Here is a 14,240-nt window from a genome sequence, read left to right as displayed (position 1 = left end):
GAACACCTTATATGATACACTTACTGCCCTGAGGGTTAGGATGGACCTGTGGCTACTCACAACCCTGGGATCCAACCTATGCCACACCTGGAGGACTTCACAGGGTTACCATGCTTGCCTCAGTGGAAGCGGGTCAAGCTGATGGTACCTAATGTTCTTTCAGGTCCTTCTGATAATTCTTCTGGGTCCAGAAGGACCAAAGTCCACCCTCAGCTTCTACACTTCCCCCTTCTGGTACCTTAGAACTTGGTCCCTTCAAAGTCACTTTGAATGATTTGGTGGTTTGGGGCATGATATTATTCTTCCTGGGGCTTTGGAACACCACAGGACCAATTTTCCTATGTCAAAAAGATACAGAAAAATCTCTGAGGTCATCTTTCACAAACATCTATTTTATTCTCTGCATCATAACAAACATGTCAAGAAGCCTTTTATCATCTACTAAGAGTGAGGTGGGAATGTGTACCTAGAGGAAGGGTCTGATGTGACCCTGATTAGGCAGAGGGGCTCCTGTCTCTACCAGTATTGGAAAGGATTTCAGCCACTGCCCTGAATAGTGACACCTTTGAGGTAGGATTTCATTCCTCCTGCCACCTGGAATTTCATCATTTGCTCCCTTCTTCCTGGCTGGACCCTGGGCTCTGAGAAAAGTGTGATGGACCTGGAACACGATGTCTTTCTACAAGTCTCCCTCCTGCAGGTCGGTGTCTACACATGGGTCCTCTCCAACATTGTGACTGTAGAATTGTAGCATCCGGCATCCTCTAGTGATCTTCTAGAAGGCAACAACACACATGAGAGGGACTCTGGGAACCTCAGTTGCACAGGACATCTCTCCAAATGTCATTACCCTTTTCCACACTACTCCCCAAGCCGCCTCCTCCTGTCTGAACCTCTTCCTCCAATCTCCTAGCTATTACTGTAAGAACCAACTGTAGGAATTTCAGGTCTCAGCTTGAACTTAAAAGATCATTAAGTTTGAGTCAAAATATTAGCTGCCCCCGAGGCACATCCTGGCAAAGGAAGAGCACATTCCAAAGACTCAAACAAACATTCTAGAAAGAAAGACCCAAGATAGGAGTTTTATGAGCCCTAAACAGAGTAAACCTGGGTAAACAGAAGCTACTTAAGCTGACCTTCTGTTTTGGGTTACTTAGCAACCAAGCTTGAGAATGGATGTTAAAGTCAGCCCTTGTAGTTATTGATTAAAATGTAAAACTGCCTTTATGAGCCTTGTGAATATTGCTATAAAAACGGCTCCAACTCCAATTCAGGGCTCTCTTTTGCCTGCATACAAGAGAGTCCTGGTGCACCAGTATCAATAAACCTCATGTTATTACAGCAAGTCCTGTTCGTGGGTATTTCTGGGAGAGTGCTTCCCATGGGTTAGGATCCTTAGAGTCCAACATACCCTCTTGTTGTCTCCTTCTAGGTCAATGTTTTTAGATTTCCCATGCACAGGATACACATGGGAGTGACCTTCTGGGATCCTAGATCTGTAGGTAGGTTCAATTTAACCATCATCCCATGGTGTCTAGACATAGCTTCCCCATGCATCCTAACATACACACACACACACACACACACACACACACACACACACACACACTGATAATCTGCCAGTTGACACAGACATGAGTAAAATAGATACATTCAAATACAGAAATGTACCTGGGCCAGGCCGGATGCTTGTTCTCTGGATGCCCTCCTGGTGTTTTATGTCTGTGGGGAGACTCTCTTCTCCCCCAGGCGACGTTTCTTTCTTGCTGGTATACAACAACAGAGACTCCTTAGAGCATTTCCTATCTTTCTGGCCCATCCCTTGAATCCTGTGCGCTGGCCCCTGCTGGGGACAGGCTTGTGCTCTGCTGAGGCACTGGTGCTGCTCCTCTCTCTGAAATGCATTGAGTACCCGAAGGGGACACTCCTAAAACGTATGTGGGCTTGGCCCATTGTTGGTGTAGTCTGGAGTGACCTGTAGGGAGGAACACCAGGCCAACTGACTCTTCTGCCTTCTCTCTGCTTCACCTTCTGTCCATGAGTAGATATTTGACTGTTGGAAGAGGAAGAAAACAAGATGGGCTCGCTTCTTCTCCTTAGTTCCAGGTGGAAAGTAGCATTATAATCATAAGAAGGGTATGGTGTTATCAATTGATTCATGGGTTGAGCCAGGGTAGGGCTGTCACACTCCTGACCAGCCTGCTCTTTGAAAAAGCAATATAAAGCCATGGCCTCGTTGTATTTTCTATGGTAGAGTGAGTCTTTAATGTCTTGTGCTCGAAATCCAAGGTGTTCCATGGCTTTTACAATGGCTGGGTCTGGCCTGAGGGAGATCTGTTTCTCACAAGGATCTGGGAACTCCTCTGAGTCCTCCTTGAGCCAAGGATGCATCATTACTTGAGTGATTGTTGGCCGGTGGTTTGGATTCCTTGTCAGTAGGTAACTAATCATGTCCTGGAGCTCCATTGACAGGCAACGGGGCATAGGATAGTTTCCCAACACAATCTGCCTTTGCAACTGTGATCTGTTGGCAGCAATGAATGGGAGCCTTCCAGTTATCATAAAATACAATAGAACCCCTAGGGTCCATACATCGACCTTGGGGCCTTCGTAAAGTCTCCCAAGGAGCAACTCAGGAGCACTATATGGATAAGTCCCGCAGTGAAAGCTCAGCTGTTGCCCTGACTTCACTTGGGTGCTGAGCCCAAAATCAATAATTTTTATTCTTCCATTACTGTCTATAATAATATTATTAGGTTTTAAATCTCTGTGGATTATTCCCTGGTCATGGCAGTAGTTCATGGCACCTAATATTTGTTTGAATATTGTCCGTGCCTCATCCTCCTGCAGGTGACCAGCTTCTCGGACATGTTGGAAAAGTGATTTACCCTCGGCCAACTCCATGATGAGGTATATTCTCTTCTCAGTCTCAATGACTTGAAACAGAGAGATGATGTTGGGATGGTTGGTCATCTTCAATATTTCGACCTCAGAGGTGACCAGATGGCACCATTGCTGCCTCTTGCGGATTATTTTGACAGCCACGAGCTTGCCTGTGAGGCGGTGCCTTGCCAGCTTGACTTTGGCGTAGCCCCCCTGGCCGATGGTATTTAAAACTACATACTGAGAGTGGAAACTCTCAGTGCCAGAGGGGCTGGGCTCCGATCTGAGCTTTTCTGACTCCTGTTCGCTCTCAGAGCTCATTTGAGGTAACAAAGTATCAATGCTACCTAAGAGGGAACAAAAACAGAAATAAATGGAAGAGATCTAAGATTAGAAACTGAACTAATTAAAAATAAGCAAAACAGAAAACTAAAACCCAACCAAAATAACAACTGTAGAGTGAAAAATTATAAAGGCCATTTTATGAAATATGTGTAGATTTTTCGCCTTAGACCTGAACAGGAAAAGTGAGATTCCAGAATGAGGAACTGAAAACAAGATTTCAGGCCTTCACATTCCAGGTGAAGGACACTTGCTGGATTTCATTCCTCAAGCCTCTCCCACCTATGGGTAGGAGAGGCCCAAGGCAGGAAGACACATTCCTGACCACAGATGAAAGATGCTGCCACCTAGGTGGGGCTATAGCCAGAAAAAGTAAAGATAGTTAATCTGAAATGGCAGAATAGGACACAATGGCATGGTAAAAAACCACATTTTTGAGAAGAATGAGTGTGCAGAGTGATTTTCACATGACTCTAGATCATTTGGGCTAGATTCCTCTGAAATGTTCCACTGTTCTTGGTTACCCCTCCCTTGGTCTTCCCAGTGCTATGTTCAAAATTTGTAAAACAACCAATCATGTGTAACCGTGCGAAAATGCAACCATTCATGTGTAAGCGTGTGAAAATGCCTTCCTTTCCCCACCCCATGCTATAAAAGACCATTTAACCCACCACTCTGGGCCAAAACCTTGCTCTTGGAGCTAAAGAGCTTGTGGTTTTGACTGCCGGCTAACTTCCCTAATAAAGCCTCTGCTGATTGCATCCAGGTATTGTTTCTTGTGATCTTTGGGTGGTCATGATTTCCTGAGACTTGAGGAAGGGTCTCCCGAGTATGGGGGTCTTCACAACAACAGCAAAAACCCAGAAAAGCAAAACCACACACAAAACCAAAAAATCCAAAGTAAATAATCAAAGAAATTTTTAAAAATTAACAATTAGAAAACCCTAAGCAATATAAAATTAAATTAAAATCAAATTCCAAACAAGAGAACATGCAAAAAATGCTAAAAACCTAGAGATTAAAACAAAATGTAACAAAAGCATCAAAAGTTCTAGAATATACAGGAACTAAAAAAAAAATATCACCAAGAAACAACCCAATGAATAATTGGGAATATTGAGATAGGGATCTGAAAAGGGTTTTCTTGAAGACACACAAATGGCTAAGAAATATATATATATATATATATATATATATATATATATATATATATATATATAAAAGTGTTCACCATCCTTGGCCACCAGAGACACAAAAACTCAAACTTGTTTGAGATTTCATCTTATTCTAATCAGAATGGCTAAAGCACCAAGGCTGGTGTGGATGTGGGGGATGGAAATCCTCATGCATGCTGTCCATGGGAGGATATAGGCTGGTGTGGCCATTAAAAAAAACGTGTGAGTGTTCTCAGAGAACTAGAAATTGATATGCCACATGGTCCAGCTACTCCACTTCTGGGATATTCAACTATTTCCTACTGCAGAGACACTTGTTTCTCCATGTCCAATAGTGTTCCATTTATTCACAATGCAGGTATGTAAACAGCCTAGATATCCATTCGGCCGACGAATGGCAAATGAAAAGGTGGTACCTACATACAATGGAATGTTATTTAGCTGCAAAGAAAACTGAAATTATGAAGTTTCCAAGTAAACGCATGGAACTGGACAACATTACACTAAGTGAGCCAACCCAGACTCAGAAGAACAAACATGGCTGCTCTCATACACCCACAGATCCTTGTATCAAATCTTCAGATTGCTTAGTACAATTCTTGTATCTCATAGAAATTACATTTATCAGTGTAACTCATATCTCAGAGAAATTTCTTTGTGCAGTGACACAGAAACTCAAAACTGGTCAAAGACTGGAGAATGAATGTTATCAAACTGCTCAGACACAAACAGGGATGTGTACATTGTACCCTCCCTCCTTCCCTCCTTCCTTCCCTCCCTCCCTCCATGGCATAGGGACTACCATGGAAAAGCGGGGCAGAGAGATTGTAAGAACCAGGGTTGGGAAAGGCCAGAACAAAATATCTTCTTGACACGACAAGACCATGGCACCCATGAATTCCCAGCAGCTCTGGCTGCCAGCATAAGATCTACATGAAATCAAGCATTCCGACGTGACCAACCCCTGGCGGGAACACTGGCAGTTGATGACATCTAGGAGAGAGAGTCAATCCTCCTTAAGAACGTGTCTCCTGTCCAAGTACTAACCAGGCCTGACCCTGCTTAGCTTCTGAGATCAGACGAGATCCGGCGCATTCTGCAGCACCTGATTGACAGAGAGGCAGAGGCTGCCATCTCCCACTTGCAGTTATTTGAGGAACTCTGCCACCCGGCGCCCATTACCAGCGACCCCACAGAAGCTGCTGCCATGGGTGCTGTGGAGGCCTCCTTCAAGTGCTGTAGTGGGGCCATTATCGTGCTCACAAAATCTGGCAGGTGTGCTCACTAAGTGGCCAGGTACCACCATCAGGCTCCTATTACTGTTGTGACAAGCAATCCACAGATTGCTCGCCAGGCCCATCTGTACCGTGGCATCTTCCCTGCTCTGTGTAAAGATGCCTTACTAAATGCCTGGGCTAAGGATGTTGACCTTCGTGTAAACTTGGCCATGGATGTTGGCAAGGCCCGAGGCTTCTTCAAGACAGGAGAAGTGGTCATTGTGCTGACCGGGTGGCGCCCTGGCTCTGGCTTCACCAACACCACGCGTGTAGTAGTGCCTGACCCTTGATGGCCCTCTGGAGCCCCTCTTCTAGCCCCTGTCCCTTCCCCTGCCCTATCCTATCCATTAGGCCAGCAACGCTTGTAGTGCTCACTCTGGGCCATAGTGTGGCGCTGGTGGGCTAGGATGCCAGGAAAAATTGATGCCTCTGAAACATGCAATAGAACCCAGGTATTTTTCGCGGCCCTACTTGAGTCAGGGGTGAGGAAGGAATGCAGGGTTGGAAACTCCGAGTTTATCACAGAAGGGCAGCATCATCTCTGTGTACTTTGCTCCTGTAGAAAGTTGTCCAGAGAATTCCCAGCCCTAGCCTGGTGTCAGGAGAGGGCAAGAGTAGGGGCTGAGGGCATGGGGCCCAGGGGCCCAGGTAGATGACTTTTGGCCCTGGCCCTGACTTGCTTTCCCAACATCTTTGGCCTTCCTGCTCCTCCTTGTTCACTCCACTGCTGTCTGCAGACACTCCACTCTCGACCTTGTATTCTGCAGTCTCCAGCCCTCTTGCTATAGTGCCCACCTGAATGTCAATAAACAGCAGCTGAAGCAAAAAAAAAAAAAAAAAAAAGTATGTGTCTCCTGGTAGGTCAATCACATTCCAGTGGGTGCTCCCACACTCATGAACATATATGACAGCAGGCTATTAAAAAAACACATAGCCGGGCTGTGATGGAGCACACCTTTAATCCCAGCATTCTGGAGGCAGAGGCAGGCAGATTTCTGAGTTCGAGGCCAGCCTGGTCTACAGAGTGAGTTCCAGGACAGCCAGGGCTACACAGAGAAACCCTGTGTCGAAAAACAAAAAAGAAAAAGCAAACAAAAAAATCCACATGAATTTGTGGGTTGTGGGGAGTGGCTGGGTGGATGGATCTGGGAGGAGCTGGGGAAGGACAGGGAGTGAATAGGATCCAAATACATTCTATGCACGTCTGAAGTTCTTAAAAAATAGTATAACTTTTAAAAACCACAAATAATCAAAAACGTAAAACCCCAAACAAAGCCAAAGCGGATCAATAAAAAAATACAATAAATAAGAAAACCTAGAAGTGCAAAAGTTTGTAACCCAAAACTGGCACAAAATTCCCCAAAACGCTAACATAACACACACACACACACACACACACACACAGAGAGAGAGAGAGAGAGAGAGAGAGAGAGAGAGAGAGAGAGAGAGAATTTCAAACAAAAACCTCAATAAACACTGAAAGCAACAAACCAGCCAAGCAAAGAAACCAGAAAATAAAACCGAAAGCATAAAAGATTAAAACTCAAATAACCCCTGGGCTGTGGCGGTGCACACCTTTAGTCCCAGCATTCAGAAGGCAGAAGCAGGAAGATCTCTGAGTTTGAGGCCAGCCTGGTTGACAGAGTAAGTTCCAGGACAGTCAAGATACACAGATAAACTCTGTCTCAGGAAGAAAAAGAATTAACAAAAAAACAAAAACTAAACCTCTACTATCCACAGGCTGGGGAGATAGTTCAGTACTTAAATAGCAAAACACAAGGGCTGAATTTCAATCTTTAGAAACCCCGTGAAAAATAGTCCACTAAGTCATTTTAATTTTAGATTATAAAGTGGATCAGAGACCCCAACATAAAACCAGACACACTAAATCTAACAGAACAGAAAGTGGAAAATTCTCTTGAACTCATCGGCCCAGGAGACAACTTCCTGAAGAGAACATCAATGGCTCAGGCACTAACAACAACAATTATTAAATAGAACCTCATGAAACTGAAAGCTTCTGTAAGACAAAGGACACTGACATTAGGACAAAACAACAGCCTACAGATTGGGAAAAGATCTTCACTATCCTACATCTGATAGAGGGCTAATATCCAAGATATATAAAGAACCCAAGAAGCTAGACACTGACAATCCAAATAGCCCAATTGAAAAGGGGTGCAGAGCTAACAGAATTCTCAACAGAAGAATCTCTAAAGTCTGAGAAGCCCTTAAGGAAATGTTCAATGTACTTAGTCATCGGGGAAATACAAATCAAAATGACTTTGAGATTCCATCTTACACTCATCAGAATGGCTAAGATCAAAGTCTCAAGTGACATCGTCATGTGCTGTTGAGGATGTGAAGCAATGGCAACACTCCTCTATTGCTGGTGGGAGTGCAAACATGTACAACCACTCTTGTTGAGGCCCACATTCTGCCTCAACACTTTTGGGGCTAAGTGCTCTGGTCAAGAGAGAGAGTAGGGCTGCAGGGGCAGGAGACGTGAAGAATGGAGACAAGACAGGGTGTGATTCAGTCTCTTCTATTTTCTCAAGTCTCTTCTATTGAAGGGAATTCTGAGGTATTTATATACACATGCAGGAGAACACAGGTGAAAACACTTTACCACGTGCACCATACAGCTGAGGTCACTAAACAGCAAAACAAGCTATGTGGGATAAACAATATATTTATCAGAGTGTGCTTCAGCTGTTGTAGGCTTTTGACAACCAAGTCTTTCATCAGGGTATATGGTTCCAGATGGCTGCAAAGTTGATCTAGCCGCTTTCTACTAAAGTCGGCTCCCAACACACTCTGAAAATCAATTTGACAGTTTCTCAGAAAATCGGGAATAGTTCTACCCCAAGACCCAGCTATACCACTCTCAGGCACATACCCAAAAGATGTTCCACCATACCGCAAAGGGACTTACTCAACTATATTCATAGTAGCCTTATTCATGACAGCCCGAAACTTGAAACAACCCTGATGTTGAAGATATCCCTCAGTTGAAGAATGGATAGTGTAGTTAGTTTTCACAATGGAATATTAGTCTGATATTGAAAAACAAAGTTATTATGAAATTTGAAGGCCAATGATTGGAACTTGAAATATCATCCTGAGTGAGGTAACCTAGACCCAGAAAGACAAACATGGTATATATTCAGTTTTAAGTGGATATTAGCTCTAAAATACAGGATAAGCGTGGTATAATCAACAAACCCAAAGAAGCTAATTGACAAGGATGACCCAAGGGAGGACACTTGAATCTCGTTCAAAAGAAACAACAGAATAGGATGGAAGGAGGGAACCGAGAAGGAGAAGGGGTTGAGAGGAGACCAGGGCACCAGATATGTGTGGGGAGAGCAGGGAAAGTGGGCAGGAGAGGTCTGAGTGTGGGGGATGCATCTCTGGGATGAGTTGAAGACTTGGTCGGGATGGGATGGGGGGAGGCTCTAGAGAGTCTGTGAGAGTGATGCCAGCTGAGACTTCTAGCATCTGGGGTTGAAGAGACTGAAGTAGCCATCTCCTGTAGCCAGGCAAAATTTTCAGTAGTGGGAGGGGGACACTAACCAACCCACAATACCTTCAACCCCAAATGTGTCCGACCTATAAGATGTTCAGGGATAAAGATGGAGCAGAGATTGAGGGAATGGCCAGCCAATGACAGGCTCAACTTGAAACCCACCCCATGAGAGAGAGAGCACTATTAATGATATTCTAGGACTTCAGACAGGACCTAATGTAAGTGTCTTCTGCAAGGCTTCAATCAGCAGCTGATGGAAACAGATATAGAGACCCAGAGTCAAACATTAGGTAGAGCTTGGGGAAGTCTTGGGGAAGAGTGAGCAAGCCAGAGGGGTCAAAAACACCACAGAGTCAAATAACTTGAGCCCATGGAGGCTCATAGAGATTGAACCACCAACCAAAGAGCATGAAGGGGCTGGACCTAGGCCCCTTACACATTTGTAGCAGATGTGCAGTTTGTCTTCATGTGGGTCCTCTAACAATTGGAGCAGAAGTTGTGTTCTCTGGATCCCTTTCCCCTAGCTGGGCTGCCTCTTCTGATCTCCTTGGGAGAGGATAAGCTTAGTTCTGCTAGAACTAGATGTCCCAGAACAGGGTGGTATATGAGGGGTTGGCCTCCCCTTCTCTGAGAAAGGGAGGGAGTTATAGGAGGAAGGGCATATGAGGTGGGCCTAGGAGGAGAGGAGGGAGTGAGGGGCTGTGATTGGGATGTAACATGAATAAATTTTAAAAATTCTTAAAAAAAAAAAAAAAACAGAAATAGATGGCTTACCTTAGAAACAATGGCCAAGTTGACTGAAGGCCTCAAATCTTTCCCTCACACAGGTGTTCTCACCCTGATAACACCTGTACTTGCAGGACACACACACACACACACACACACACACACACACAAACCCACGTGCTCTCACACACTCACGGATTCACCCACAGTCACCCACAGGTATATTTACACACACACACACACGTACTCAAACACAAGTAAACTCAAAAAACAATGCACACACACAAGAAGAAACTCACAGGCAAGTAAACTTAAAATACAACACACATACTATACACACAAACACACACATACAGGCAAGCAACCGTCCCCATAAACGCACACCAATCTAGATACACACAAGCTCACACACAAACCAATCAAAAGCAAAATCCACAACCAGCTCACTAGATACAACAAAATCGCAGAGGGCACCACACCACCACTCCTCTCAACGCACTCAAAGAAATCCAGGTGTGACCACAGCTTAACATCTGTTGGCTGGACCATGTCACAGTTGCTCCTCATGAGGTCATAGCAGGACCTGTCCTGCCAGGGCTGGGAGGGACTCCGAGGCTCTGGCTAGGTGGGCTGTGGAGACTGACATTAGGCTTTCAGAAATCAAACCTGTAGGATGTGTTGATGTCCTCAGGTCTCTGGTTTGAATGTTTGCTGTGCCTCCTGCTTTAAAGTCCTAATGTCTACACTCAGCATGTCACTTTTGCATTCCAACTGATGGGTCCAAGATGATGCTACAGCTTAACTTTAAAACAATGCTCTTGTTAAGACCTAGGTGGCTGCTGTCTTTCTGACATTTCTGTAGCCATGTTGTTTTATACCTGTAGCCTGCTGTCTTGCATTAATAACAGAGGACCCTTCTCATGCCCGGCTAACCATTAACCACATATCCCATTAAGGTCTATGCTCTGGTAGTCTTGGAAATTCTCCTGACACTTGCCCTCCTTTAGGGCCAATCATAATTAAGGTCAGGTAGAATTGCTTTGTACAGCTTTGTAGCAGCAATAAGCCTGGACCTGAACCAACCACCCCACTGCCCAGCAAGACTTCCTGCACCTGTGTGTGAGCTTTCATGGTTGCTATGTGGTTTTTGCTTTTTAGAAGCCACCCATGGGAAACAGTCAGGGTTGCCTTCTCAACTCCTGAGTCTGACTTGCATCCTTGATCAATCAGTCCCAGGATATATGTTCAATAAACTACCCTTGCTTGACTGAGATGGCTGTCTGAGTGGTTTGTGGAGTGATTCCTGGACTCAACACTGCTCATGGAATATAATAAAGCAGCTTATTACCACCTGTGAGGATGACAGGAAGATACCTTTCTCATAATTTCCAAAATACTTGATTCTTGTCAAAAACATGGGAGGGGGGCTGTTGAGATGGCTCAGAGGTTAAGAGCACTGACTGCTCTTCTGGAGGTCATGATTTCAAATCCCAGCAACCACATGGTTGCTCACAATCATCTTCAATGAGATCTGATGCCCTCATATGTGTGTCTGAAGAGAGCTACAGTGTACTTACACATAATAAATACATTAAAAATCTTTTTTAAAAAACCATGGGTGGGGCCAGAACATCTGCTCCGCTAAGTGGGAGGACCTGAGTTTGAACCCACAGGAAAGCTGGGTACACACCTGTAATATCAGGATTCCTAGGAAGAAGGAAAAGCAGTTGAGAGAGAAAAATGCCTGGGACCTTGTGGGCCAGGCAGCCTGACATATGTAGTATCAAACCACACACCCGGTTCAAACAGTGTAGAAGAAGGTAAGGTCTGACAAAAATGTCCTCTAACCTCCACACATGGTGGGACATATCTGTGACCATATACATGCAAGCTTGTTTCATTCTGTCTCTTTCTCTCCTTCTCCTTCTCCCCTCTCCTCCTTTCTCTCTCTCTCTCTCTCTCTCTCTCTCTCTCTCTCTCTCTCTCTCTCTCTTTCTCTCTCTCTCTCTCTCAATCTCTCTCTGTCTCTTACACACTTACACACTATTATATGCACACTCTCACACATATTCACACACTATTATAAATACACAAACCTACTCTCAGACACTCTCACACTCACATACAGACACACAGAATCGTCGAGTGTACACAGTGTTATATTAAAAACAACTAAACAAGCCCTCTTTATGAACTGTGACTCTCTAGTGAAACCCTTCCTCAAACATGAGGAAGAAACTAAGACACTCTCATAGATGAAGACTGAGTTAAGGGATTTCAGGGTCTCAAGAAAGAATAAAGAACAGGTGATCCATGGACAATCACAAAAGGCAAGGAGGACTTTGCTTCCCCTGAGATGTGAGAGATGCTATGTCACATGACTGCAAACAACCAGAAGAGTTGGTCAGGGCTTTGAGAGCAGCAGCAATACCTTTCACATAGGAGAGGTGGTATTTTAGCATCAGTGTGATCTTTATGGTAACACAGGGTGGACAGCTTTGACCTGTCCTTGATTTTGGTGGAATTTTTCTAAGTTTCACTCCATTTAATCTGATGTTGGCTATTGGCTTGCTGTATATTATCTTTCTTGTTTTTATGCATGCCCCTGTATCACTGATCCTACCAAGACTTTTAACATGAAGGGATGTTGGGTTGTGTCGAGGGCTTTGTTTAGCATCTAATGAGATGACCATGTCATATTTTTTAATTAATCATTTTTTTCATTTACATTTCAAATGATATCCCACTTCCTGGGTGTCTCTCCACAACCTGTCCATCCCATTCCCCCCTCTCTCACGTCCCCTTTGCCTCTAAGAGGGTCACTTCCACCCACTCATGTTGCAGCCCGTACTGCCGGGCTTTGTGGGCCAAAATGTTTCGGCCTGCTTCGCTCCACGCTTGGCAGCCACTGTGTCTTGGCCCAAGCTGCCGTTCCGGTCCAAGGGTCAGGGTCTAGCGAGAGAGAGAGTGGGGATAAAGGGGAAGAGACGCGAAGAATGGAGACAAGACAGAGATTCTGATCAAGTCTCGTTTATTGAAGGGAATTCTGAGGTATTTATATACACAAGCAGGAGAACACAGGTGAAAACACTTTACCACGTGCACCATACAGCTGAGGTCACTAAACAGCAAAACAAGCTATGTGGGATAAACAATATACTTATCAGAGTGTGCTTCAGCTGTTATAGGCTTTTGACAACCAAGTCTTTCATCAGGGTATATGGTTCCAGATGGCTGCAAAGTTGATCTAGCCGCTTTCTGCTTAAGTCAGCTCCCAACAGGTCCCCCTTTTTAAATTTTTTTCAAAAGGGAAGGCTGGGAAAACTTACGGAAACCGTGCCTGTCCTAGGTTGGAGCAAAGGACCCCAGCCTCACTTAAGATGGTGAGGCCTCCCTTATTTTAGGGGCAAGGGTCTCGATATGCTCTCTTACCCGTCATTGGCTAACCAGCTTAGCACGCAAGTTAGGGGTTAATCCTCATCAGTCTTGATGACAGAGGTTTCAGAGTCCCCTACTTCCAGTCCGCTATGTATGTATGTAACCCATACATAGCGGACCTGTATGGGTTTCATTTGTTATCTGTTGCTGTACCAAAGCCATCAGTTTGAACAGCATGAACCCAAAAGACAAGAGACTTAATATCTAAACCATTGATATAACAGCAACACTCTTTAAGGCAACACACAACTTCCCCTGTTGGAGAAGTGAAAGGTCTAAGCCTTGCACCCACAAATTTATACCAATGAAATCCTTGAATTTTGCATCAGCTTAGTAACAATTATACAGATAAAGACAGCCTAATATTAACCACCTCAGTCCCCAAGTCCAGGGAATTGGGGCGCCGACTCTTCATTAACTTCTTCAAGCTGAACATGGGCGTTGAGATATTAGAAGAGGGATGAGGGGAAGGGTAAATTGATAAGCATCTGAAGTCTGTCTTAACTGCATCCAGCTGAAGTCCAGGGCATCAGTGAACATGCAGGTGATAAGATTCATTCTCCAAAGCTGTGTATTCTGTAATATACAAATCTCAAAACAAGTTTTAGTATCTAGATAATTATTTTGATTCTCTGAAATCTAGTGTTCTGGAGGCCTACCTCTGTCATGTCTGATCCATATAATTCTGGAAGACATAACTACTACCTTAATGACCTCATCAGAAAACACATAGAAAAACTTTTTTTTCCAAATTAACCTTTCCTTAAGCCAGTAACTAGAAAAACCTTTACATTGAGTTTTTATCCAGACAAATATAATTATATAACTCAGAATCACACCCATTTTGAAAGTTAAATCAATTAACATTAT

The 14,240-nt window shown here is 44.2% G+C and overlaps 1 protein-coding gene across 1 annotated transcript; it reads right to left on the bottom strand.

Moving 5' to 3' along the window:
- Positions 1 to 372: 372 nt before the first annotated feature.
- On the bottom strand, positions 373 to 10,433 carry LOC143439941 (sperm motility kinase 2B-like). The gene is made up of 2 exons (XM_076926518.1): positions 9,981 to 10,433; positions 373 to 3,230 (listed from the first exon to the last, which is right to left on the bottom strand). Exon 2 carries the CDS (start codon positions 3,202 to 3,204, stop codon positions 1,717 to 1,719), a length of 1,488 nt encoding a protein of 495 aa, XP_076782633.1. The 5' UTR covers positions 3,205 to 3,230; positions 9,981 to 10,433; the 3' UTR covers positions 373 to 1,716.
- Positions 10,434 to 14,240: the final 3,807 nt, after the last annotated feature.

This window comes from Arvicanthis niloticus, chromosome 28 (genome assembly GCF_011762505.2).
Source record: "Arvicanthis niloticus isolate mArvNil1 chromosome 28, mArvNil1.pat.X, whole genome shotgun sequence".
In the NCBI taxonomy this organism is placed as follows: domain Eukaryota; kingdom Metazoa; phylum Chordata; class Mammalia; order Rodentia; family Muridae; genus Arvicanthis; species Arvicanthis niloticus.
The sequence above is the reverse complement of the archived record's forward strand: the minus strand, read 5'-3'. Positions and strand labels throughout refer to the sequence as shown.

Bases quoted from the DNA above. Each gene is read 5' to 3' on its own strand.
- LOC143439941 (XM_076926518.1), bottom strand. From the start codon at position 3,204: ATGAGCTCTGAGAGCGAACAGGAGTCAGAAAAGCTCAGATCGGAGCCC.